General features: G+C 44.7%; 3 protein-coding genes and 1 long non-coding RNA gene across 6 annotated transcripts; 1 reads left to right on the top strand and 3 right to left on the bottom strand.

Annotated features, from left to right (window-relative positions):
- Positions 1-1,103: 1,103 nt before the first annotated feature.
- On the top strand, positions 1,104-9,486 carry LOC109525384 (zinc finger matrin-type protein 3). Its single transcript, XM_019885819.1, has 6 exons — positions 1,104-1,140; positions 5,999-6,732; positions 6,820-6,960; positions 7,840-8,006; positions 8,089-8,207; positions 9,007-9,486. Exons 2-6 carry the CDS (start codon positions 6,010-6,012, stop codon positions 9,213-9,215), a joined length of 1,359 nt encoding a protein of 452 aa, XP_019741378.1. The 5' UTR covers positions 1,104-1,140; positions 5,999-6,009; the 3' UTR covers positions 9,216-9,486.
- Positions 9,487-10,200: 714 nt separating this feature from the next.
- Positions 10,201-10,823, bottom strand: LOC109525393 (uncharacterized). Its single transcript, XR_002170143.1, has 2 exons — positions 10,707-10,823; positions 10,201-10,511 (listed from the first exon to the last, which is right to left on the bottom strand). It is a non-coding gene; the product is annotated as an uncharacterized LOC109525393 (long non-coding RNA).
- A 1,195-nt stretch (positions 10,824-12,018) lies between these two features.
- Positions 12,019-15,317, bottom strand: LOC109525372 (E3 ubiquitin-protein ligase RNF14-like). The gene is made up of 8 exons (XM_019885810.1): positions 14,937-15,317; positions 14,500-14,630; positions 13,830-14,426; positions 13,650-13,728; positions 13,195-13,407; positions 12,558-12,730; positions 12,264-12,434; positions 12,019-12,039 (listed from the first exon to the last, which is right to left on the bottom strand). The coding sequence occupies exons 1-7, from the start codon at positions 15,082-15,084 to the stop codon at positions 12,306-12,308; spliced, it is 1,470 nt and encodes a 489-aa protein (XP_019741369.1). The 5' UTR covers positions 15,085-15,317; the 3' UTR covers positions 12,019-12,039; positions 12,264-12,305.
- A 492-nt stretch (positions 15,318-15,809) lies between these two features.
- LOC109524439 (ankyrin repeat and MYND domain-containing protein 1-like) lies at positions 15,810-22,367 on the bottom strand. Of its 3 annotated transcripts, none has more exons than XM_019884344.1 (17): positions 22,005-22,367; positions 21,695-21,841; positions 21,438-21,632; positions 21,228-21,278; positions 20,737-20,978; positions 20,428-20,644; positions 20,171-20,329; positions 19,432-19,536; positions 19,124-19,302; positions 18,864-19,035; positions 18,426-18,743; positions 18,159-18,266; positions 17,722-17,844; positions 17,378-17,479; positions 16,595-16,751; positions 16,479-16,521; positions 15,810-16,392 (listed from the first exon to the last, which is right to left on the bottom strand). In XM_019884344.1, exons 1-17 carry the CDS (start codon positions 22,197-22,199, stop codon positions 16,212-16,214), a joined length of 2,694 nt encoding a protein of 897 aa, XP_019739903.1. In that variant the 5' UTR covers positions 22,200-22,367; the 3' UTR covers positions 15,810-16,211. The 3 variants fall into 3 exon arrangements, with proteins under 3 accessions (XP_019739903.1, XP_019739919.1, XP_019739911.1); XM_019884360.1 differs by having other exon boundaries at positions 22,237-22,367; XM_019884352.1 differs by lacking the exon at positions 17,722-17,844.
- Positions 22,368-23,296: the final 929 nt, after the last annotated feature.

Raw genomic sequence — 23,296 nt, 5'->3', positions numbered from 1 at the left:
CACTCCTTGACATCAATATTTAATGTTCAAGTGGCCTCCATGTTTCTTTGCCACATTTGGGTGTTTTTCTTTTTTTTTAATCATTAATGGGCTACCATAGCTCATTGCAACGCTCAATAAATCAGACATCATGATTCAACTCGACATGCTGACTTCTCTTATTTACATTCTAAAGAAGCGTTTATGTCCCGAGGCGTCGACATGGAGGATTCTGCATCGACCGATGGGCCAGGTCCTGAGGAAGAGGCACTTGCATGAAGGCGTCTTCGTGCGGCACGTCATCTCATTAACTGGACTCTAATGCTGTTTTAGTTAACATTGTCATAGTAACATACTTGTGTTCAATCCACTGCATCCTGGGGACACACATCTTGAAATAAATTTTAACCTGAAGAATAATTATCAGCGTTGCAGACCTTTGGCGTTTTAGCCGTCAATTTGTTGACAAGAACTGATGAACACTCCGGGGTCACCTCCAACAATCTGGATTGGCTTGATGGGAACTCGCTTTTTGAATCAGTGTTATCTCTCAGATTAAATGGATGTACGGTACGACAGTGCAGCCGACATTAATGCAGACATGAGTCCTTGCATTCTTTTACCTTTTACACCAATCAAAGTTCATGTATTTATATTTCCCCATCTTGGAGAAAGACTTTCTTTCAGGGGGTGGTGGAAAACTGTTTGAGCCATATTTATTTGATACTTAATTGGTCCTTATGAAGATCCATTTAAACATTTATTTTGTAGTGCCTGGCTACGAGTTGGACCAAGTAGCGTTACCTGTGCAGCAATTTCATTCTGGTAGGCCAAAAGTGGCACTCTGAGAGAGGAACAAAAAAAAACGTAACACGGAGGCAGACGCCGTCGCTCGGGCGCACTGAATTTGTCTTCCCACTGAGGACAAAGAGCGGACAAGCACGTGGACCTTCATCTCAATATCAAGGATATCGAGTACAAATGGCTTTTCCGTCGTGAGTATCGGAGGCGAAGAGGTCGCACACAAACTGTATTCGCATCAACGTGTCATCATTATTACCTACCGCCCATGCAAATCAACCGCGGCGGCATCGGACGTGGACTATACCATTCAGAACGTCGGCTACAGCGGCAGCAGCCATTATCTGTCCCGTTTGCCAGGTAAGGAGATCGAGGCTTGCCATGCAGGACCAGCTCACTCCTGCATGTCATCAGCGTTTTTCATGCGTCACGGTGCAGCGAGAATTCAACGAGGCATTAGCAGATTGTTCAGAGAAAGATGGACGTTTCCGCTGGTGCTCAGTATCAGATAAGAGTGCATCAAGCACCCACCACCTTGTCTGCATACACAGATTTTCTTTTTGGATAAGACCACAAGACTTTCATCTCTGTAATTGAAACACAAACGCAGCATTTGACTTGTGTCCCTCTTGAGGGTTGTTGGCAGATCAAGTACCAAGCTGAGTCCATGCCGCTGTGTTTCTTGTGCTCACATGGTGACATGTACTGCACAATACATAAAGGTGTTCACGTATTACACCCCCGCAGTCGCTGCTAATGTTGCCCTTTCTCAACATTATGCTGCAGCAAAGTGATGCGGGACACAATCTCCTCATTAATAGGATGTGAATGAAGGACTGCCACTGACTACAATGTTGGTCAATACTTCATCGCATATCGTAGCAATTCCCTCCAAGGGCGTTGTGCAGGAAAGGGGTCACATCAGCTCAGAGCATGAGATTCATGGAGTTTCCCTATCCATCTAAAAATGCGTTTGTGTGAATGCTCATTTGTCAGCATGTGTACAATTCGGACTTTCAAAAGGATGCAAGTGACTCTCAACATGTTTCATGAGCAGCAAAATGTTCAAACTTTCAATTAGAGTCGAAATTATGACATTTGCATGTAATCACATGTACTTTACTACCCTTTGGCAGCGATATGTCTTGGGCAGTCGGCCAAACACCAATTCAACATACACACAAGTATTAAACAGTGAATTTTTTACTTGCGATAATGGTTCAGTTAACTTAAAGTACATAGGTACTAAAGACCAACGCCAACACAAGAATTTGTTCATTTTCTAGAGCACTTGCCTTTATTCGCGTCACAGGTGAGCTGGGGCCTATCCCAGCTGACGGGTGAGACACCCCGTACATAATCTCCAGCCGATTGCAGACTATAGACTCAAATTCTTCGGATGTACAATATGAATGCATATGACACATACAGAAGTCATCAATAGAAGCCTCAATAGCAGAAGTAAATGTTATCTGGCGAAACACTCTTAATTTTTGAGGCGGACATGTTCCGGATGCTTTTGGAGAACAGCAAAATTAACAAACCATTGTTGGCTTTGCACTGTCAAAATAGTAGCTTTGATTGCATAGCACAGTGCAGTACAGTCAATGTTGTGAATATGGATTCACTGTATATGGTCCTGGATGCATCCTGTGCTTTTCTTGTTGCCCACTGAAGCAGATGGAAGAAGTGCAGGAGGCATGTGCTTCTCATTGCTCCATAATTGATGTGATACAACGGGTGGAAAAAAAAACCTCGAAAAAAGACACTTGGCCTATTTAAAAGATTCTCAGTGGATCCCGAGAGATTTTCATGCTCCAAGAAAGGAAGAGGTTAGTGTGTCTTGATTTTGCTTTAAAAAATCTGGAGAGGCAAGAGGCTTGGAGTGTAGAAAAAAAAAGACTTTACAGTCGCCACCGTATCAAAGTTTTCCCCTGAAAAACATTGCATAGAAGCGAGTTTGACAAGGCTCAGTTACCGAATGACAACGCTAATTTTACTCTCTAAAAAGTGGTAAAAGGAACACACAAAAGTCTGCGCAGACTCGGCATCAGTGAGTCAAGTAAAACTGACTTTGCATTCTATTTTTGGAATGCCGTCACAATTGCTGTCGAGAACCAGCCACAAACAAAATGCAACTTCCATAAATACACATTAAGCTATGCTAAGTTTGTCAATGCGAATAAAATGCTGATTGTTGTCAGCTCCAGCTGCTTAAATCCTAGACATATTATGAGCTCTATAACCTGCCTCAAGGTGATTTCGTGTTGTCACCGGACCATCATTTGGACTTTGATACTACACCTGCATACTGAAGTACCTCAACACCGACACTGAAACAATACGAAAAATCTTAAAAACAACAACAATACATGTATTGTAAGCACCACTTTCTTATGCATGTGCCATCTTACAGTGATTGACAGTAATGGAGAGGCAGGGGTGACTTTTTCTAGGTCTGATTGACAAAGGAAGGGATTAGTTTTGGTCATCTGGGTGACTGGCACAAGGCATGACTGGAGGGCTTTGGTTACCCCGTTGGATGTTGTCTCCGTTGCAGTGACACTCAACACTATATTTCTGCCAAATCTGTCGTAAAGGAAGCAAAACAAACAAACAAACAAACAAACAAAAAAACAAAAACAAAGGGGGCTTAAAGTAGACCCCTGGTGGATCCCACAACAGGAGGAGGATTCTTCAGGGCTTCATTCTTCGTTTGCTTTTGAATTTGACAGTAAAACTTAAAGAACCCTTTCTGATTTTATTTCGGCAGTCCTTCCCTGTTACTTTAAAATCTTTTTGTTGCCAGCTAGCCAAGGTGTCAATCATTCTTTGGGTTTTTTTTTTTTTTATAGCAAAGGGAGTCGAGTTCTGCAACCAGTACAGAAACTGTGAAAACTATCAACCGGCACATCCACAGAGGAGAGACGTACTCTCATGTCAATGCCACTTTTAGCAGTTGGTAGTATAGGCTGGACAGAAGGAGGGAAGATATGGTTACTGTCACTATATCCACGGATTCGCTTACAGTGCACTGTTTGTAGTTGCAGAGTAAATCGTTATTCTCTATTACAAGGTTTCAGAACTGCCATCAATATTCACTGTGCAGACTTGGTTTACGATTGGCTGAATTTATTGTGCATGCATGCGAGACTGTGCCAAAAGAGCGTCATCCAAACATTTCAATCGTCTGCATTTAAATTGATGCCATTTTTTAACGCAACCGTATGTGTACACTCAATGGTTAAATCAACGTTTTCATGTATCGCGCGAATCTTTACAACCGGGTCTGTTTCACTTCAACATTTCCAAGCGATGGCATGTCAATCATTGCTCGTATTTAAAGACGGATGAAATTATATCTCTTCAGATGTTAAGCCAAGAACCCCGCACCCCCGGTGCCCGGCTACTGCGGCTCACACATTTGAACCTCGAAAATAATGAAAGTAACAAAACCAGTAACTCACATAACTTGCAGATATATTTGCCAGTCGGCTACTTTTTTAAATTAGTCTTTTCATTGCATGAGAGTTCATTCCCTGAATGCGCTTGGTTGTATGTCACTTTAGTGACTACTGAAGATAAAGTGGGTGTGATAACATGATTGATGTGACGACTGCTGTGACTTTTTTTTTTTGTAGAAAGTGACAAAGTAGGATGTGTCAAAATCAGTGCGCGGATGAGAGTAAACATATTCAAACCACACATCTGATAGCATTCAGTCGTGAAAGAGAGTCATCTTACAATCGACAGGACTGCGGTCATGTTCAACATAGCTTTCTCCTGAGGTCAAGCGTGCCAGGTGACTGTCTGGAGCCCCTTCACGCCCGATTGGAAACACAAACAGCCGAGCGTGTTATTTTGGGTCCATGAAATGCTGCCATCGGGCAAGCGAAAGGATTCCAGATTAAAGCTATGACACAGCTGTTGGATGATGACTGACCGTGCAATGGACGTCCACTCGCACACAACCCGTCACCTCAGTGGTGCAAAGGCACCAAACACCAAACAGCTGATTTCTTACATCGACTCCCTTTTTGTGTGTGTGTGTGTGTGTGTGTGTGTGTGTGTGTGTGTGTGTGTGTGTGTGTGTGTGTGTGTGTGTTGTCCCTCACCCGTGTACACAATCTGTTTGCCAAGCACCCAACTTCGGGCTGTCATATCCTGCGGAAGCTGGAGGCTTTTATCGTGGTCATCAGTCTGTGTGCTCGACTGCGTTGCTGCCGGCCCGTCCTAATCTTTTCAATCCCCGTTGAAGTGTGAAGCCTTTCCGCCCTGCAGTTTTCACTTGCCGATTTCTTTCGCTGCCGACTAGCGCCTCTGGGCTTTCTTCATTCTGCTTTTATCACCAAGCTTTCACTTATAGTTCCTGGACACGAGTCATAGATACTTTGTCAAATTGCCAGACTACCTGAAGCATCCACTCTCTAGTCCAAGACAAATCACAGGCGCATAAATGCCTTTTTCATGAGTCATGCTTGAGATAAGCTAAACATTTTTCTTCATGATATTTCTTCCATGTTGGACATACGAAGTAAGCAGAGAGCAATTAAAAGAGGGGCGGGGCTTGCAGCAAATGTTGTCGGCATGACACCGCTACGTGCATTTACAATGTGCACGCTCGTGTCAAGTGACTTTTGATCATGTTGCCAGACAATGCGGCTTGATTTTCCGCGCACTTGCTGACGTCAGTCTAAAATCCGACCGATGGGTTGCGCATCTGCGACGAAGGAAGACTCCGTAGCCACCAAAGAGTGGACGTAACCAAAGAATGACCAGCGATTTATGATGGATGTCAGAACTTTGCTGAGATGACCGCCGGTCAGACTGCCGGTCGGTCGCGCCTGAGTGATTTCTTCCAACGTAACGCAAGCCATCATCATTAATCTCTGTGCGAATAAGATGACATCATAAAGCAACGGTGATTTGAAAACACGAGGCTTGAAGAAGTGGAGTCCATTTTGTCTCAATCTGTCGTTTCAAGGATTGCCCTCTTCTTTTTTGCCTTCATGTTTTTGGGTGGTCGGTCGCACTACTGTGCTCGTACCGTGTATGCACAATCGATTACCCCCGACAAGAGGCAAAGCATGTTCGATTGTTGAGTTCAGCACTCCGAATTCATTCTCCATGAATGATGCCATGAAATGTTGGTGTCAATCTGGACACAAGCCATTCCTCGTCATCCAAAAATTGACAGAGCGCATCTTCCTCTCCTCAGGTCCGGAGACCATGCTGAAGCCTGCTCTCAGTCTCTTCAGCCACGCACAGCAGCCTTTTCAACACATGGACTCCCTGCACCAGCTGGGACCTCCACCGATGGTGCCTACGCAGCCTCTCGGCCCCCCGCCGGTCATCCCTACTGCAGCAATCGGAGCGCCAAATGTGGTTGGCGCCCAGACTCTGGTGCCCCCTCCTATCACTGCTGCTCACACAATGAGGCCTCCCCACATTGCCCCCGTCCATAGTTTAGGCCCGCCGCCATTAGTTCCAGCTCAGCCTCTCGGGCCGCCTCCTTTGACACACACCTTGGGACCGCCATCACTGGACCCCTTACAAGCAATGGTGCCTCCTTCTTTAGACCTCACACAACCGCTGGGGCCTCCCCCTTTGAACCACGCACATGCGTTGGTTCCCCCCGTGCCTACCGGAGTCAACAGATTCCCCCTGCCACCCAGCCCCTTGTCCTCCCCGCTAATCCCGAGCCCAGAAGTCTCACAACTGCCCCTAAGACCCGGACCTCCACTCATCTCATCCCCAGTGTCCGCTCTTCTACCGGGTCCTCTTCCGGGTCAGGCAGCCCCAGCCAGCGAGCAGCCCAAGGAAGAGGGCTCTCCTCTGGTTAGGGAAGAGCAGGGGGACGCGCCCGCTCTGGAAGAACTTTGCAAACCTTTGTACTGTAAACTCTGCAATGTTACCGTCAACTCAGCTCAGCAAGCACAGGCTCACTACCAGGTGAGCAGGTGCAAGCGCACACATACTGTACACCTGCGTGTATGGTCCACCGACGACACTCTTTTTTTCACACTCTGTCTCCTCCAGGGGAAGAACCACAGTAAAAAGTTGCGGAATTTTCTAGCTGGCAGTCAGCAGCCACCAGCCATCAGGATCCCCGAAGTCCTCGAGGCAGCCGGACAGACAAACCTCATCTCAGGATCCAGTGACACTGATACTACGAGACAGGTAAGACACCAAGCTACTGAGTGACCCATTTTTAATGGAGGAGGAGAGAGGAGAGATGACGCCCGCTGCTGATGTAGACAATCTGCCAACAGAAGTCACATTTCTCTCAAGCGCTGGTAAGTAAGAACACTGTTGGGCAGTCTGTGTGCTTTCTTTGGGTATTGGCTCAGAGCAACAACAAAAATGCTCGAGGGTCTGGGCGGGGGACAGTCAAGCTAGCCGTAGCAATGCAAAACATGACGCTAACACGGCGCCAACGTGGTGAGAAGGCCAACTTCAAAATAAAATCTCAAATACAGGAATCCACAGACATGAGTGCCTTGGTGCGCTTTTATTTTGAAGTTGTTCCTGACCTGGCGGCGTTGCGGCTGACTTGGCTTGTCCTCCTTACTGGAAGTTGGAGCCCAGTTTAGGTTTAAGTTGCCATCACAATGGCATTTTGAAACCTTGTTCAATTGCTAATTAATGACGCTAAAATAAATAAATAAATAAATATGCTGACGTTCTAGAATGCAACGCCTGCTCCCAGCGTTAGCAACCAGTGGATAGCAGCAAGCCGCTAAGCTAGTTTAAATTTAAAAAAAATAAAATAAAATCAAAGTTCATTATTTAAAATTTAAACCAAGAGCTTGTTCATGAAGTGAAAAGTGCTATTTTCTCTATCATTGATCAAGCTAAAAATATATATTTAAAAATGTTATCCAAATACCAAGATATTCCATAGCTGCAAGCCTCAAAGACAGTTATTAGCTTGTGATAGTGTAATCAATTGCGCAAATTCTCCCCACCCCTACAAATATTTTGCTTTTGCTTGTTTATCCATTTGCATTTAACCCCTCTGACAATAAAACATTGCACTGTTTTGTCCTGTGCCTGCAGACGTTGTACAAGGGGCCCACCCGGGTCATTTTGGCCACAGAGAATGACTATTGTAAGCTGTGCGATGCCTCCTTCAGCTCCCTCTTAGTTGCACAGGCGCACTACCAGGGCAAGAACCACGCAAAGAAACTCCGCCTGGCCGAGGCCCAGCAGAACACCAGTAACGTGTAAGCTTCACCAAGATAAGCATTTTTTTTGGCCACGTCACCACATTTTTTTTTTTTTTACGTTCAAGTGATTGTTACTCAGGATCTTCCATTTCAGGGACTGTATTCGCGAAGTAAGCCCAAAAAGGAACTGGAAGGATGGCAATGAGTACAGACTGGTGAAAAATCGCCGTAGCCCACAGCTTCCTACCTCCATGCAAGGTAAAAGCTCATCTCTTCCGCTTGTATGGGATTAGACAAGCACGCAACATTAATGACAAAAATAATGAAAATCAAACCACGAAAGTCAGACATCGCTTCTGAGTTGTGGTTCAGCCGAATTATTTTTTAAGAGAGTGAGCATGAGAGCTGTCCGAAATAAACAGACAAGCGAGGACGAATATGAACGCTAACCAAAGAGCTCAGAAGACGCTCCAAAGAATTTTAAAGGTGAACGCCAAGGTCAAGGTAAATCGGTGTCAGATCTGGATGTCGGATATAAATACTTCACGGGAGGACACTACCGTTGAAAATAAACCGTGGAAAAAAAAAAATGCTCAACTACACATTGACAAGCCACAAAGCTTCTGGGAGAATGGGCAGACCAGACAAAACTTTTTGGCAAAGCACAGCAGCTCTCTGTTCACAGATCAATCCTTCTAAAAATAGAACACTGTCCCTACTGTGAAACGTGTAGGAGGCTCTGTTATGCTCTGGGGCTGTTTTTTTTTTTTCCCCCCCATCTGGCACAAGGTGTCTTAAATCTGTGCGGGGTCAATCAAAACTTCCAAGACTCTGAAGGTAAGCTTGTCAGAAAGCTTCGGCTCAGTCAAAGGTCACGGGTCTTGCAATAGCAGAATGACTCAAAACACACAAGGAAAAACATAGAAGAATGGCCAAGAGCAAAGCACTGACACTATTCTGAAGAGCCCTGATCTAAACCCTACTGAACACCAGCGGAAGGATTTGAAAGAGCAAGCCTCCTTCAAAGCTGCGACTGATTTCTTCGGTTTGTCTCCAGGGCCGTACTACAACCCCAGACCGAGGCAGCGGATCCCCCGAGATTTAGCCATGTGCGTGACCCCCAGCGGACAGTTCTACTGCTCCATGTGCAACTGCGGCGCTGAACAAGAAACGGACTTCCGACAGCATCTGGAAAGCAAGCAACACAAAGCTAAAGTGTCCGAGTGGAGGTACCGCAACGAGATGGAGAACTTGGGCTACAGCTAAGAGGACGGCGGGGGCAGGGGGGGGACAGGGGACAACGAAGAAAACACGGCAACAGCGTGACACCAAAGTGGTAGAAAGAAAATCTTTGTTGTGGGCATTTTACTGACGGATTAGTGTCAACATGTACACTCTTTTAAAATCCCCATAAGACAAAAAAAAAAATGGTTGCAATTGACCTTGGTTTTTGTCTAACTCAGGATGCGGGAGAATCGAAAGATGTCTCGTAGCTTCACGGCACCGGATGTAACGCGATTGGTTGGATTAACCAAGAAAAAAGAGGTGACGTGAGAGACCCAAACCAACGGCGGTCGTCTGATGTAGCCTCGGAATGGGATCAAATCCAAAGCACAACCGAGATCGCGTGGCGGGAACGCGGCACTTGACGTGTGACGTGAATTTGTTGGCCTTTGCTGACCTTGAGCGGTCCTTTGATTCAGGCTTCACCCGAGCCGGCCTTGTTTGTGCCTTCAGTCGTAGGGAAAAGGAAATACTACACCTAAGCTTTGACCAAGCATGCTGGCAATGTAGTTCAGATTAGCGATGATTTTTCGATATTCTTGCGTGATTGCTTTCTATATCAAGTAATGTTCAAATCACTGATTAAATTGCGTTAAGAGGTCTGTTGTATATAAAAGGAAGCAGGTACACTTCAAGTAATGTTCAAATCACTGATTAAATTGCGTTAGACGTCTGTTGCATATAAAAGGAAGCAGGTACACTAAAAAAGTTGGTGTGTTCAATTGACTCCATTTTATTTCATCAGGTGGTTACGTAAAATACAATCATCTGGATACAGAATTTTTCGTGACACTGAAAAATAGCTCTGTTGAATTTACTCCCATTTTATTTGGTCGGATGATTGCATGCATGAAATATAATTATTTGGATCCAGATATATATTTTTTTAAGTTGATGTATAATCTACGTAAATTCACCATTTTTTTTTTCAGTGTGGAGCGTTTTTCTGTTTGTTTGTTTGTTTTTTACATTAGAAGAAAGTGGCAAAACACTGAAATTGTTTAAAGGAAATGAGTCGCAATATATTTGATATTTTGCACCAAAGATAAAGCAGTATGGTATTCTGAACATTATGTTTCGAATCAGTGCCGTCAATACGTGATAATCTTGTGCCACTTTCTTGTACAATTTGCAGTGAAAATACTGCACACCAATTCATCAAATCAAAATTCAGTTTCTGTGAAAATTGCCAGGGATTTGAATATTTTGCCATGTGTTTTTTTTTTCTTCAATGGAACCTCTCAAGGACCACTTTGACTGGTCATTTATTTTGAAAACCTGATATATTTCCCATGACTTGGGCGTCACACTCGAGGCCGTTCAGGCGATTCATCCGAAACAAACGTCCGAGCTGCCTCGTCCATCATCAGTGTAGCAGCGTCATTGCGTCACCCCCCTCTCCCATCCCCCCAAAAAAATCGCCTGATTATTTATTTCGTTCTGTACACATTAACGCACATTTATTTTGAAAACCTGATATATTTCCCATGACTTGGGCGTCACACTCGAGGCCGTTCAGGCGATTCATCCGAAACAAACGTCCGAGCTGCCTCGTCCATCATCAGTGTAGCAGCGTCATTGCGTCACCCCCCTCTCCCACCCCCAAAAAAATCGCCTGATTATTTATTTCGTTTTGTACACATTAACGCACTACATACACCATACGACAAATATTACCGTATGACATTTGAGCGTCCGCCGCAACATTTTTGCTGATTTTGCTCTCTGTTGTAACATCAAACAAATACGAAAAGTGTTGTAAAACAGTCCAATGTTCAGCCTGTACTTCATGTATTCATTGTTATAAGCGTTATGGGAGCAAATTAAAAAAAGTTATTTTATTCACCACTTTTTTTTTTCATGATGATCCGGCCGATGAATCGGTTATCGGAATTTTATTTTGCCAAATACTAGAATCAGAATCAGGCTAAAAAAAAAAAAAAATCCATACCAATGGGGCTGTAGTTTTTACATTTGCACCCTCTTGGTCTTGTGAATGTGCACAACCAAGGCCAGTCAATTGCAATGAGAGGAACCAATTCATGGAATTGACAGGCTCGCAAACAAACGATTCCTAGGAATCAAATCACTGGGAAATCCGTTCTCAAAAAGAACTTTTTTTTTTTAAATTCCCATTTCTGATTGCTAGTTGGTGTTTCACCTCACATACGATTTGATTTACTGTGCATTCAGGCATTCACTCTGCCACTTTTTTTTTTTATCCCTTCCGACATCTGTAATTGTTGGGGGCAATATTTGGGCATCTGAATTGAAGAAAATGTTGACCCCCAATTATTCCAAAATATAAAATTCCTAAGAACAGCATTTACATAAACAACAAAGAGTGAAAAACAGTCAACTATGACCTGTTAAAGCTTCCAGTACAGGCACGGTGGCCCTGAAGTGCAAAACATACAAACTAAAAACAAAACAAAAACATTTAACACAGCAGCAAATGAAAATGCACAAAATCAAATACTGTAACTCAACAAGCCACCAAACACAGCAACAACTAAAGTCATATTTAGACGTACGGTCAATGTTCATGAATACACACACTCCCCTTTAAAAAAAAAAAAAAAGTATACATCCATTCATCCACCCACTATCTGAACCGCTTTATCCTCACGAGGGTCAGGAGCGTGCTGCAGCCTGTCCCTGAACTGGTCGCCGGCCAATCGCAGGGCACACATGGACAAACATTCGAGCTCACAATCACACCTCGTGACAATTCAGAGCGTTCAGTCAACCTACCGTGCATGTTTTTGGAATGCGGGAGGAAACCGGAGTACCCGGAGAAAACCCACTCAGGCACGGGGAGAACATGCAAACTCCACAAAGGAATTAAATTAAATCTATTCTCTGCTGACAGCATATACTGTTATTGAAGTTCCCCCGGAAGGTGTAAAATACAGTATGAGTATTATAATTGCAATTAAATAAGACCGAGCTCTGGAAGGTGAATATGTACTGTCCATTCAGTGGCTCCTGAGCAAGCGTAGGCTATTTCTGCACAGGCACCGTACCGGCAAAAGTTGTGTTCCATCTGAGGCTTGGTGGTCATCGCATATCCTAGTAGCGAGAACACGAACTGTCCTGAAAGTGTTGCAATGATTTCTCATAGGAAAGCACGGCAAGGCAGACCCAGCAGAACTGTTGTCTGCACTGCGAGCATGTCATGATGTTGCACCCGAAGTTTTTCTGCAACACAAAAAAAAGTGAGCAATTGCACCCAAAAAAATATACATATGTTTGAACCCCCCCCATCCCCTCTCTATAAAATGCACACTCACAAGACGTCAGCAGGGTAGGAAGTCAAAATACCTCGATCCTGCAGAAGCAGCGTGGACAGTTCTTGCTATTGGACCCAATCCAACCCTGGCTCAGGCAGTCCTCGAGACTTTGAAACAGCCCCTTTTGACCATACCTGCTCACCAGCAGGCGGCGCCTTTGCTTACTGCCACTGGCGAAGTCGTCCCAGAGAGCCTTCATCCCCTCTGAAACACTCAAACACACACACAACACACACACACACCCACACACACACACACACACACACACACACACACACACACACACACACACACACACACACACACACACACACAGGGCAGCATTGAAATCATGAAGTGCAAACACACGGCTGATGGTTTGAGTGCTCATTCTTCTAAAATTAAAAAGAATTCTGTATCCTACTGGGCGGCGAATGCTCGCCAACGTAGCGATTTTTTTTTGGGGGGGGTTGTCAAGGTTTGGGAAAGGTTGCAAATATGTCTGCAAACTGTTTTAGTTGTCGCAAATCATTTTCATTCCCGCTGAGTCATTGTTTCGAGAGCGGGAATAAGTGTTTGAAAAACAGTCGGAAGCATTTGGGCCATCGCGTAAAAAATAATAATAAAAAAAAAATAGTGACACAGCCCCTTTGTAAAAAAAGAAAAATGCCACAAGCACATCAACCTACCAACGGACTGGGGCAGCTCCGCATTGCCTTGCTCCGAGTCTTCTTTTTGCAGGCTCTTCAGCAACCTCTTTGGCCTGCAGTCGTCTGTTCCGTGGTAAGTCTTTTTGCAGGTAACGCAAAAGGCAAAGCCGCAGACGGAGCAGAGCGCCACGCCGCTGGCCTCCTCCCGAACGACTGGCGACGCACAGGAGGGCCGTGGACAGTACATCACATCTGGAGGGAATCAGAGGATACAGTACATCATCATGTACAGGGTACAAAATGTATTGCTTTGAAAAACTCATTCGCTGCCATTGACTGCGATCGACGTCCACGAAGATCCATTTTAACTGGGCTGGCAGTGAACAAGTTCTGTGCTTTTTTTTTTTAGTTTTTAAGGTCTGAATAAGTTTGAGCTTGACTGGATGTGTGTAAACATATCCATATAGGAGAGTTTACACTTATGCAATCATCACCTGGCATACAGTCCAGGGAGTGCTGCAACAGAAGCCGATCGTAGCGTCTGAACAGTTCCTCTCCTACCAGACTCTCCACCTTCCAGATCAAAACACAACAGAGTCAAAGGATGGCAGGAAAAAAGACAAAATATCCACGGCCAACGATGAATCAAACGAGGAGTTGGAGTTGTGCTTTACTTGTGCTTGTGTGGGTAAGGCCGTGCAGTCCGCCTGAGCACAGGTGACACCAAGGACATTTCCCTCTCTTATCTGCAGCTTGCAAAACTCAGCGAGACAGGCCTGGCAGAAGACGTGACCGCACTCCTGTATCTGTACACATTCTGAACCCAGGTAGCTCATGAAACACACGGCGCAGTCGTAAACTGTGCTCTGAAAAACTTTCTGTCCCTGGGCCGCATCGTGGGTCAATATCTCAGAGAGGAGACGTTGCGCAGGATTCAAGGAGAGACCGGAGAAGGGTCCGCGTTCTTCGAAGGTTTCTGGCGCGTTGTCTCCAGCTCCTTTAACACGTTTTTCATCATCAAGGAAAAAGGTTTGGACATTTTCGGCTCCTGAAGTCAGTGCGGTTTGACTGCTTTTGCGTTCTGAGAGTGCAGCATGGATTGATTCTTGGCTGTTGTATGGGGTGCTGGGCACATTGGGCAGCACCAGCACAGAATTGAGGTTCAGGAATGCCAGAGTATCCTCTCTCAGGAACTGTACCCAGGAGAAGAGCACCACATCACCTCCGGTGGCTCGGTAGAGATCGGTGAGGTGAGCTCCCAGAGCCGCAAGCTGGACGGATGCAATGGAAAAGGCAAATTGTGATCCATGTCAACATATGGCGTTTAAATTTGACATACATTACCTGGTTGTGAGTCAGCCAGTTACAAGATAGACTGAAGGAAGGCGGAGAGCGGGAGGGGTAATCCTCAGGGAGTCCAAAGTTGAGACGCAGCGGTGGAAGGAATGATATCTTGCATTGCTTCAACGCGTCATCTTTGGGAAAGCAAATCGGTCACAACTTAGAAAGCGTTGTTGACTCAATTCGTGACACGTGCCTCACAAAAAAAGGTTATTGCTTTTAAACTTGTTTTGGTTTGCCTTTAGAAAAAGGAAAAGATCAATTTTCACGTATTATTTTTCGATGTCATACAACCCATTCCACTGGATATCGTTTCGTCTTAACTTCTTGACACTTGATTGTTTTTATTCAAAGTAACTCGAGGAAGGGCTCATTTTTCTCCAGCGCGATGATATCGACGTCATCATCGCGGTTTTTTCTCCACTGAAAAGGTGCTTTACCTTCAGCGAGTGTCACCGCGTATCCCGAGGGCAGCTCCACTGAAACTCGAAGTTCTCCGGAGGACTTCGATTCATGTCGAGCGAACTCCTCTGAGCTGAAGATACTTTGCAAGGCCACCAGTTCGTTTTCTTGCTCCTCCGTGTCCATTCCCGTCGTCGAAATGACGGACAGCGCCTTTGCTTTGGTCCTCTTGTTTTTCCATGTGCCGCTTCCTGCTCGTCTTGTTGTCCGTGCCGCCGCTGACTCATCTGGGAGGATGACGTAACAAACAGAAACCCGCAGCAACTGTCAGAGCGGCGCCACTGCACCCCGTTCATGACATTTGACGCAGCAAATCAAACTACTAAGGTGCAGGTATCGTTCCGATTCGTTTTTATGGTAGTTTTTTTTCATAGAAAGAAGTGAAGGTAAGTACTGTATTGATATCATTGATCCCCTATGAAGCTTGTTGTCTACCTCTCTCACTTTGCACTGACTTTTAATCAAGTACTGCATTTGTAATGGATGGTCATAGTGTGCAGGCTGTTTTATTTTATTTTATAGGCAAATAGTCCCAGTGATGCCTTTGCCCCTTTCCTCATTTTAGAATTTTCTTTTACTAAACCAACTGTTTTTTTTAATATTTTGTTCCTCACCCAAAAGCTGGAAGCGTCTAGTCACTCTGTGGGGAAGGACTCCTGGAGGGGGTCTTGCGCCCCCCCCCACCCCCACCCCATATGCTATTTCGTGTGGTTGTAGCATGCACTTAACCTGACTAGTGTTTTTGTCAGAGTCCCTCAACATCTGCAATTAAGCAAGCTTGCTAATCACATGACCCACCACATGTCAGATAGAATGCAATAAGTGTGTACTGTAGAATCCCACTCTGAATATTCTTTTAATGACAGCTTTTATTATTTTGTGTGAAAATATAGCTTGGGTAATAAAGTGAATGTTGGCACAGTGAGGATGTTGAGAACATGCCTCCAGTTCACAGGTCATTGTTGGACTTGGTAGTCATGGGAACCCCCGGGAGATATACTAAGTACACTGCAGTTTGTAAGAAACACGTCCCTGATATGCCATTAAAAAACATTTCATATAAGAGGAAGCAGAGTTTTGGAAGCTTCAAGTCGGCCAAGTTCATCACTTAGACCTAGGTTTTTGAGGTAGTTTGGCAAAAAAAAAAAAAAAAAAGTTCCAAACGTTGTAGGACGATCATATTTGACGAGCAATTTGAACCCAAGTCATGGATAGGACCGGCGCATCGGCTTGGGCCGACAGTCTCCTCCATTTTAACGGGGAACCGGATGATGATGTCGATGACAATCCCGGACACACTCTTGCTTGTGTCCCTTGTTCCATGCTTTTAGTTTACAGTGCGTTGAGCAGTAAAGAACCTTGTGGCAGCGAGTACACTCGGAAAGTGTCACAGCTGCAGACAGGCCACAATGGTAGCAGAACCGAAGTTGTTTCCTGGAAAAAATATTCAAAGTTAGAGACGTGTCTCATGATTGCTTCAATGAGGGAGAGAGTTCATAAACAGTGGCTGTGTGTGCTACCTTGCTACGGGAGTTTTTGGGCCAGAAGAACTCGCGTCTTCACCTAGGGGGCAAGTCAGTTCTTGAACCGCACCGTTTTTAAACACACATTACGCAACAAAATCTTATACACTTACGATTCTGCAAAAGCTGCTTTTCCCACTCTTTCTGTCTCTTGACAGCCTTGTAGCGAAGCAGATCTCCCATGAGGCCGAGCAGGTGGCGCCGTGATTTGAACGTTTCTCTCTCCTCCATGTTGAGCGTGTTGAAGGGGGTGTTGGCGATACGCGAGTCCTACATGGCAGTATTACACACAAGTTATAAAAAGGTACAGCAGAATGTAAACCTCCAAATACTGATCTATTGGCAGCAGCACGCACCGAGGGCCCAAAAACGTGATCAAAAGCACCGTCCTAAAACTGACATGAATTGGTCAGAATATATTTCCAACAGTCTTTTGTCTTCAATTCATTGGATGACCTATCAGATTTGTGTTGCCATTTCAACATCAATTTCGCAGGGCCTTCAGACTCAGAAATTCTGGCAAATACAAAATAGACACAATTGAAACGTCTCCTTTTTTTTTTTTTTTTTTAAACCGATGTGAATCACTCAGATTTAATAAACAAAGCCAGAGCGAAGGCTTCGGGCGACGTCAGCCTTTTTTTCGTCCGCTAATCGATTCCGAGCAATTCAATTCGAGTACATAAGAAGGCCGTGACTGAGAAAGGTGACTGTTGGGCATGATTGAAAATTAATTTTCAAGGCAGACTTCAACATATCATTTGGCCAAAAGTGCTTTTGATGAGGAAGTGTGTCCAAGATTTGGACAAATATTGACCCGACAGAGCACTCCTATAAAACGACCATTAAGCAGGATCGTCACTCATTTCCCGTAAGTGTTTTGAATGCTGTCTTACAAGGTTGAAAGAGAAGTGCGCATAATCAACTGCGGTCCCTTCCAGGTCACCGATGTGAACTGGCATCAACATGTCGGCGCCAGCCTTGATCAACATGTCCAGCTGCATCACACATAAAAAAGAAGTCATGTACATTTTCAAGCGAAACAAAGAAGTATGGTCATTATTTTTACACTGGCTGTATTTAAATGTCTTTTTTTGGGGGGGGGGGGGATTATAAAACATCATTCCAGTCTCGTAAAATCAGGATGGATGAAAAACTGCAGTAAACAATTCAACGTTAATTGTGTCATTTACTTTCATGGGGAAATGGAAATCAGTGCGCAGGTCAAGAAATGCTGTACCAGTTTGACTCTTTTGTTATCCAAGTTGTAGCTGAAGTTACTGAGGGCACAAAGGGCATTGCCCACTCCAAGACCCAGCGGAATGTTGGGATCTGCACCGCCTTTTAACAGCACGTCCACTGCCTACATGGGGGTGAGGTTGTGGGGGGTAAGAGGTTCAGATGAATCAATCATTTCATTTATTCCTGCATGCATTACATTTTTTCCCCCTCTGTTTATTCATATTTGGGATTTTTGCGGGACCCCCCCCGGCACGTTTTTCATGGAAAAGGTATTTGGAATGTTTATCAGTGTTTGTTGACGGGGGGCGTTTGTAAATAATAATATTCATAACTAAATCATCTCCTCCCCAAAAAAGCCCCCCCTTTTTTTTTATCCTGAACAAAAAAGGTTGAATTTGCGAGCACCTATTAGAGGGCGCGTGTCAAGGCAGTTACCATGTCATTGCCGCTTGATATGGCTAAGGAGAGAGGCGAGTGTCCACTCCAGAGGAGATCCGTTCTGGCTCTGTGGGAGAGCAAGAGCGCAACCGCCTTGCTGGCATTCTGTATCAAAACAAGCACACAAGTTGATCATCTGTTGCCGCTCTGTCATCGATCGAGGTCGCTCCGCACGTTTCCGGGCGGCATCACTTTTCCTGCCGCCGATTATAACCCCCCCTCCGTATATTACGATATTTGCATTCTAAATCTGCGGTGCCTCACAGAGTGGTCAGTTTCTCTCTGGCAGATCATGTGCAGAGCCGTTCGGCCTCCTTCTTCGGGAGTCGGCGTCCGATGGCTCCTGCATGATTTTCTTATTGTTATGGAAACCTGCAAAACAATCAGAAGCGGGTTCGTGATTGCAGCAAACGAAATACGGGCAGAGCGGAGCATACAAGCCTTATCTAGTTCATAGATCTCATTCTGGTCGGATGCCCGCGCGTCGGGGTCCGATAAAGCATGCAGCAGCAGTTCGATGATTTTGGGACTTTCAGGACCGGGCAAGGCCGCGGCCACGTGCAGCGGATAAAGGCCTTTCCTCTACAACCACAGATTGCGTGTGTTACAGTGACAGGAGGACCGTTTCAAGTTTTTCTCAATGAACCTGACATGAAATGATGCAAAACATTCGAAGTCAAGACGATCCGGGCCATGCTATACCTCGAGCGAGAGAGAAATCCCGGTCTGAGCTCCACTCAGTAAAAGTCTCCTGACGGTTTCAGTGTCTCCTGCCATAATGGCCACAAAGAGGACAGGCAAGGGGACTTTGCATTTATTGGGGTCCGCGCCGCGATCCAACAGCAGATTGAGTGTGGATAAACGAAAACGGTGCCTGGTCACACCAGCAAAAACATTGGATTGACTTTGGTGCAGAATCCTGTATGGAGCGGTGGTGGGAAATGCGAACGTGGCGGGCTCACGTGTATTTTTTTGCCGCGATTTTGCGAACCGTCTCCTGAGTGTCGGAATGCTGAGGAAAGCCGGTGCGACTCAGGGCTTCGGCTGCGCCTTGCAGGAGCTCCTCCGAGACTTCCATTTTGTAGCTGTACATGGAACAGGAAGAAGAAAAGGATTGTGCCGGGATCAGTTCACTGTCCGTCTGCAAACATAGAAGAGAGTTTCAAGAGCTGAAATCTACTCTTTCGAAAGGGGAAGGCGCGGGATCTTCATAATGTGCAACGCCACACTTCCATTTGAATTGCGGTCGTAGAATGAGAGCAATCGTCACCTGAACTGAGGCGTCTGTAAGCTGCGGCAAGTTGCTCTGGTTCGTGTTGTTGTGATCGTCCGCGGGAGTCAACTTCTCGACAGTGGGTTGCTCCTTTGCGATATCCTGTGGGAAGTTATGACGCCACGTTATTGTGGCAGGTATAGAAAATATCAATGCCTCTTTAGAAAGCTCCCAAAAAGCAGTTCTTTTGATGACAGGTTTTTTTATTTTGGAAACTCAGCACCTCGGTATTTAATCGCTTATTATTCATGTGATCGAAGGCTATAAAACTCCTCTGATGAAAAAGAATGTGGACCATCTGTCATCTTTGGGCTGCAACTTCATGCACGTGAACTTTTTTGCAGCCCGCTCACAATTATTCTTTTGTTTTAAACGTTGTCGTGCTGGGAGTCGCCAACGTGCGCACACACACAGTCACGTAGTCAGACACAAGTGATAGACATGATCACATTCTAATCTTTGTTAACTAAGACGTACCATCTCATATATTTAATTTGTTTTCAGTTTTTACAAATGATGATTATTTGCTGGTGTTTTTTTTTTTTTGTATTGGCCAACATTTGTCAAAATGTGTTCCTTCCCTAAAAAAAAAACTTCTGCAAGAGTATGTCAAGGAGCTGCACAAAGCTCTTTAAAAAGTTAAAAAAATTTGAAAGAATATGGACTTGCCCAAATTTGGATCGCGGAGATTTCTGTCCGACAGTGGCGAAATCCACTTCCTTGAGTCAAATCTTACCTGCGTCGGGGCCGCAGGGGCAGAATACGTGTATAGACACTGCACGGGATAGTAGAGGACATGACACACCGACAACGACGACATGCCCTCGAAATTGCGCTTGTCAATACCAGCCCCCATATCCAATAACAGGTGAATGACATCATTACGGCAGTTGATCTGAGAATCACAACAAAATAGGGTGAGCAGCAAAGCAGAAATGAAATGAACCTAACAAACTGAGTGCAAGGATTGCGTGAGATGAGAACACGTTTTACTGTGGCAGCAATCAAGGCGGTGTGTCCCTGAGAATCGGCGACATCGGGGTGAACGACGCCGGCCAAGAGAATCTGCAAAACGGCCTCTCGTTCTCCGATGGAAGCCTGGTGGATCAGAAGCTCCGAGGCGACTTCCAAAGGTCCTTTTGGACCAAAACCATCCCTTTGATATGAAAGAACCTTTGCATTATCCCAATCCAATGTTTCGCCCTGACGCCTGAGAGAAACACAAAAAAGAAAAAAAAAGACTGCTTTCGTGCTGGACCTTTCGCTTGGCGCGAATTTTGTACCTTTGAAGTTGGACCCAACCTGTGCTTGTGAATATGAGCCAACATTTTGCCCGTTAAAGGCAGAGTGGCGAGTGGGTCTCGTTTGTAGCCCTCATACGGGGGAGAATCGGCTTCCCACATCTGGCCAAAGAAATGTTGGTCAAAGTCTCTTCTGACATGCGGGGGCAACGGTAGGTGGTCGCCATCGGTGGAAAAATTCTCAATGCCGGCGGGGAGGATGGTGTTGTCATCATAGAGCAGCAACTCGTCATCTCTGTCTATCTAAAACAAGAACGGCGATTTACAAAGCCAGAACCTTGAAATGCACAGGATGGCTGCCATTGTTATCAACGGCCATATTTTTTTTTCGGAAACATTTACATTTAAAAGCACAAAGTCCATGTGGATGTTTTCTTATGACCGAGAAGGCAAAATCAGAAATTGCTGTGTCGTACATCATTATACCTAAGGGTATGATGCAAACTACTTTAGCAGAATTTGTTATAATAGTTATTCATCAAAATACTTCACCCCTGAATCTGTCCTGGCAAGTCCTTTGGAGGGAACGGTTTGAGGAGTCTCCTAAGGAGCAAAGAATGGACATGAACACTTTAAAGTATTGAACTCATGATTTCATTGTGTAACTCCCAAAAAAATATTCACGCCGGATCTATTTTATGACCATTGAGAGAATGTGTAGAAGTGTTTTGGTCAATTATTGCGACGACTCGAACTACTTACCTGACTTTGAAAAGTGGAGGTGGCATCTTGCTCCAAGAAGAAAGCATATTCAGTAAAGTTTTTGAGGCTGAAGCTGCCTGGCACAGAGTTACACAGTTGGATCAGATGCTTCCCATGCCACAGGCCGACATCCTGACGTCCGGTTGGCTCGCTCATCACACCAGGACCAAACCTCTGGTCAGCATGGTACAAACCCTGAAACCGAGCGCCGGACTTTGTTTGGCATTCCTTTACCAGAACTTTAAAGTCATTCTTACCATGAATATGGCTCCATCGGGGAAAATGTGTTTTCCGTATCCTTCTCTCCAGTTCAGGTAGAATTTGCCGACGAATTTGTTGCCGTTTGGCCAGGAGTACATTCCATCACCGTGCCTGTAGTCTTTGTAGAAAGAGCCTTCGTAGAACTGCACACAACAGAAACATTGGCGAAACATTTTGTGTAGGAGTTATGATATCAATAACTTTGCAAATTGGCAAGAAAGCGCGATAGCCGTCTTTGAAGGTGACGGTGGGGCCAATTTAATTTGGGCGCCTTTGAGAAACCGGAGTATTTCATTTCCTCCTGACCTCTCCACTGCTCCAGGTGTACCTTCCCTGTCCTTGTTTGAGGCCATCAACAAACTCTCCCTCATATTTTGACCCGTCGAGAAACTCCTGAACACCAAATCCGTGTAGTCTCTCCTCGCTTACGCTTCTGCTCGGACTCCCTGCCGGCGGTTGTGGCGACCTCCCGGCTGCCCCGACACATTGCCGGTTTGACATTTAAATGAAGCACCACGGGATTTGTTCGTATACTTACCGGGCCAAAATTAAATTCCAACATTCGCCTTTCTAATATCGTACTTGAGAACAATGACGTACGTGCTGGCAGTAATTAGAACCTCTTATAATGTGCGAACTAATGATGTAATGTTCACATGACACTGATGAAAAATGATACCGCATCACATTACGTCATCACACAGCGCCCCCACCAATTTACGTAGTCTATTGCAAATTACAATACATCTTTATTTGCATGGCGCTTTCACGACACCTGCACCTACAACAAATGTATATTCACGCCTAAACGTTCATCGGCAATGTTTCATTATTCTTCATTGTAAATTGAACACATGCCTGAGCGGATAAATCTGGATCAATTCAATATTGGATGTGCCAGAATTTTTTTAAAAATGTTACTGTACTGTTCATTTTGAATGTACATTATTATAGAGGAGTCCCAAATTCAAAGAGGGAAGTAAATTAGTTTTTAAAATGAATGACTTTTTCTTACATTTTGGAACACGTGCATTTGGATTTCGGATTTAGAATGAGAATTTGGGGACGTAATAATTGATACAAGTGTAAGCTTATGTTATATTATTATTATCATTTTATGTTTGAACATCATATTATTTCATGTTAAGAATACCTAAATTATATTCTGTTGTTTAATAATTGCTTAGACATGTTTTTATGTTGATAAATTCTGATTGGCTGTCGAAGTAAGAGAAGCAGGAAGTGATTTTAGTTACGAGGAGAGTTGTGTTCTCGAACGTGTTGCGGTGCAGACGTCTTTTTTTCCCTTTTAATAAAACTGTATTTAAAGGATTCCATCTCTCCTTTTGCCGTTCGTAAAGTAGAGCTACTAAAAACAACGAACCCCTCAACTTACACAAGTGTCATCCGTCGAGCGATGCCAAGAAATTGATGTGGCGGGATGGATGGATAATTCGAGAAGGTACACTGTATGAAATCATGGGGGACACCATGGGTCGAGAAAATGTCCTTTCTTGTTATTAGAAAATGCGAAAATCTGCGTTAATGCCCATAATGTACCGGGAATTTTCATTCATGTTTTTAATGGTCTGACTGAT

The sequence above is a fragment of the Hippocampus comes genome, unplaced genomic scaffold, assembly GCF_001891065.2.
Source record: "Hippocampus comes isolate QL1 unplaced genomic scaffold, H_comes_QL1_v1.1 scaffold90, whole genome shotgun sequence".
Lineage (NCBI taxonomy): Eukaryota > Metazoa > Chordata > Actinopteri > Syngnathiformes > Syngnathidae > Hippocampus > Hippocampus comes.
The sequence above is the reverse complement of the archived record's forward strand: the minus strand, read 5'-3'. Positions and strand labels throughout refer to the sequence as shown.

Bases quoted from the DNA above. Each gene is read 5' to 3' on its own strand.
- LOC109525384 (XM_019885819.1), top strand. From the start codon at position 6,010: ATGCTGAAGCCTGCTCTCAGTCTCTTCAGCCACGCACAGCAGCCTTTT. The intron at 6,961-7,839 runs GTAAGACACCAA...CTGTGCCTGCAG, and splicing joins ACACTGATACTACGAGACAG to ACGTTGTACAAGGGGCCCAC. The intron at 8,208-9,006 runs GTAAAAGCTCAT...GTTTGTCTCCAG, and splicing joins GCTTCCTACCTCCATGCAAG to GGCCGTACTACAACCCCAGA.
- LOC109525372 (XM_019885810.1), bottom strand. From the start codon at position 15,084: ATGGACACGGAGGAGCAAGAAAACGAACTGGTGGCCTTGCAAAGTATC. The intron at 13,408-13,649 runs GTGATGATTGCA...GATTCCCTCCAG, and splicing joins CTCCCTGGACTGTATGCCAG to ATGTGATGTACTGTCCACGG. The intron at 12,731-13,194 runs GTAGGTTGATGT...TGAGTGTTTCAG, and splicing joins GGAGCTGCCCCAGTCCGTTG to AGGGGATGAAGGCTCTCTGG.
- LOC109524439 (XM_019884344.1), bottom strand. From the start codon at position 22,199: ATGTCAAACCGGCAATGTGTCGGGGCAGCCGGGAGGTCGCCACAACCG. The intron at 17,480-17,721 runs GTACAGCATTTC...TGTGTGATGCAG, and splicing joins ATAACAAAAGAGTCAAACTG to CTGGACATGTTGATCAAGGC. The intron at 16,522-16,594 runs GTAAGTGTATAA...CTTGCCCCCTAG, and splicing joins AAAGCAGCTTTTGCAGAATC to GTGAAGACGCGAGTTCTTCT.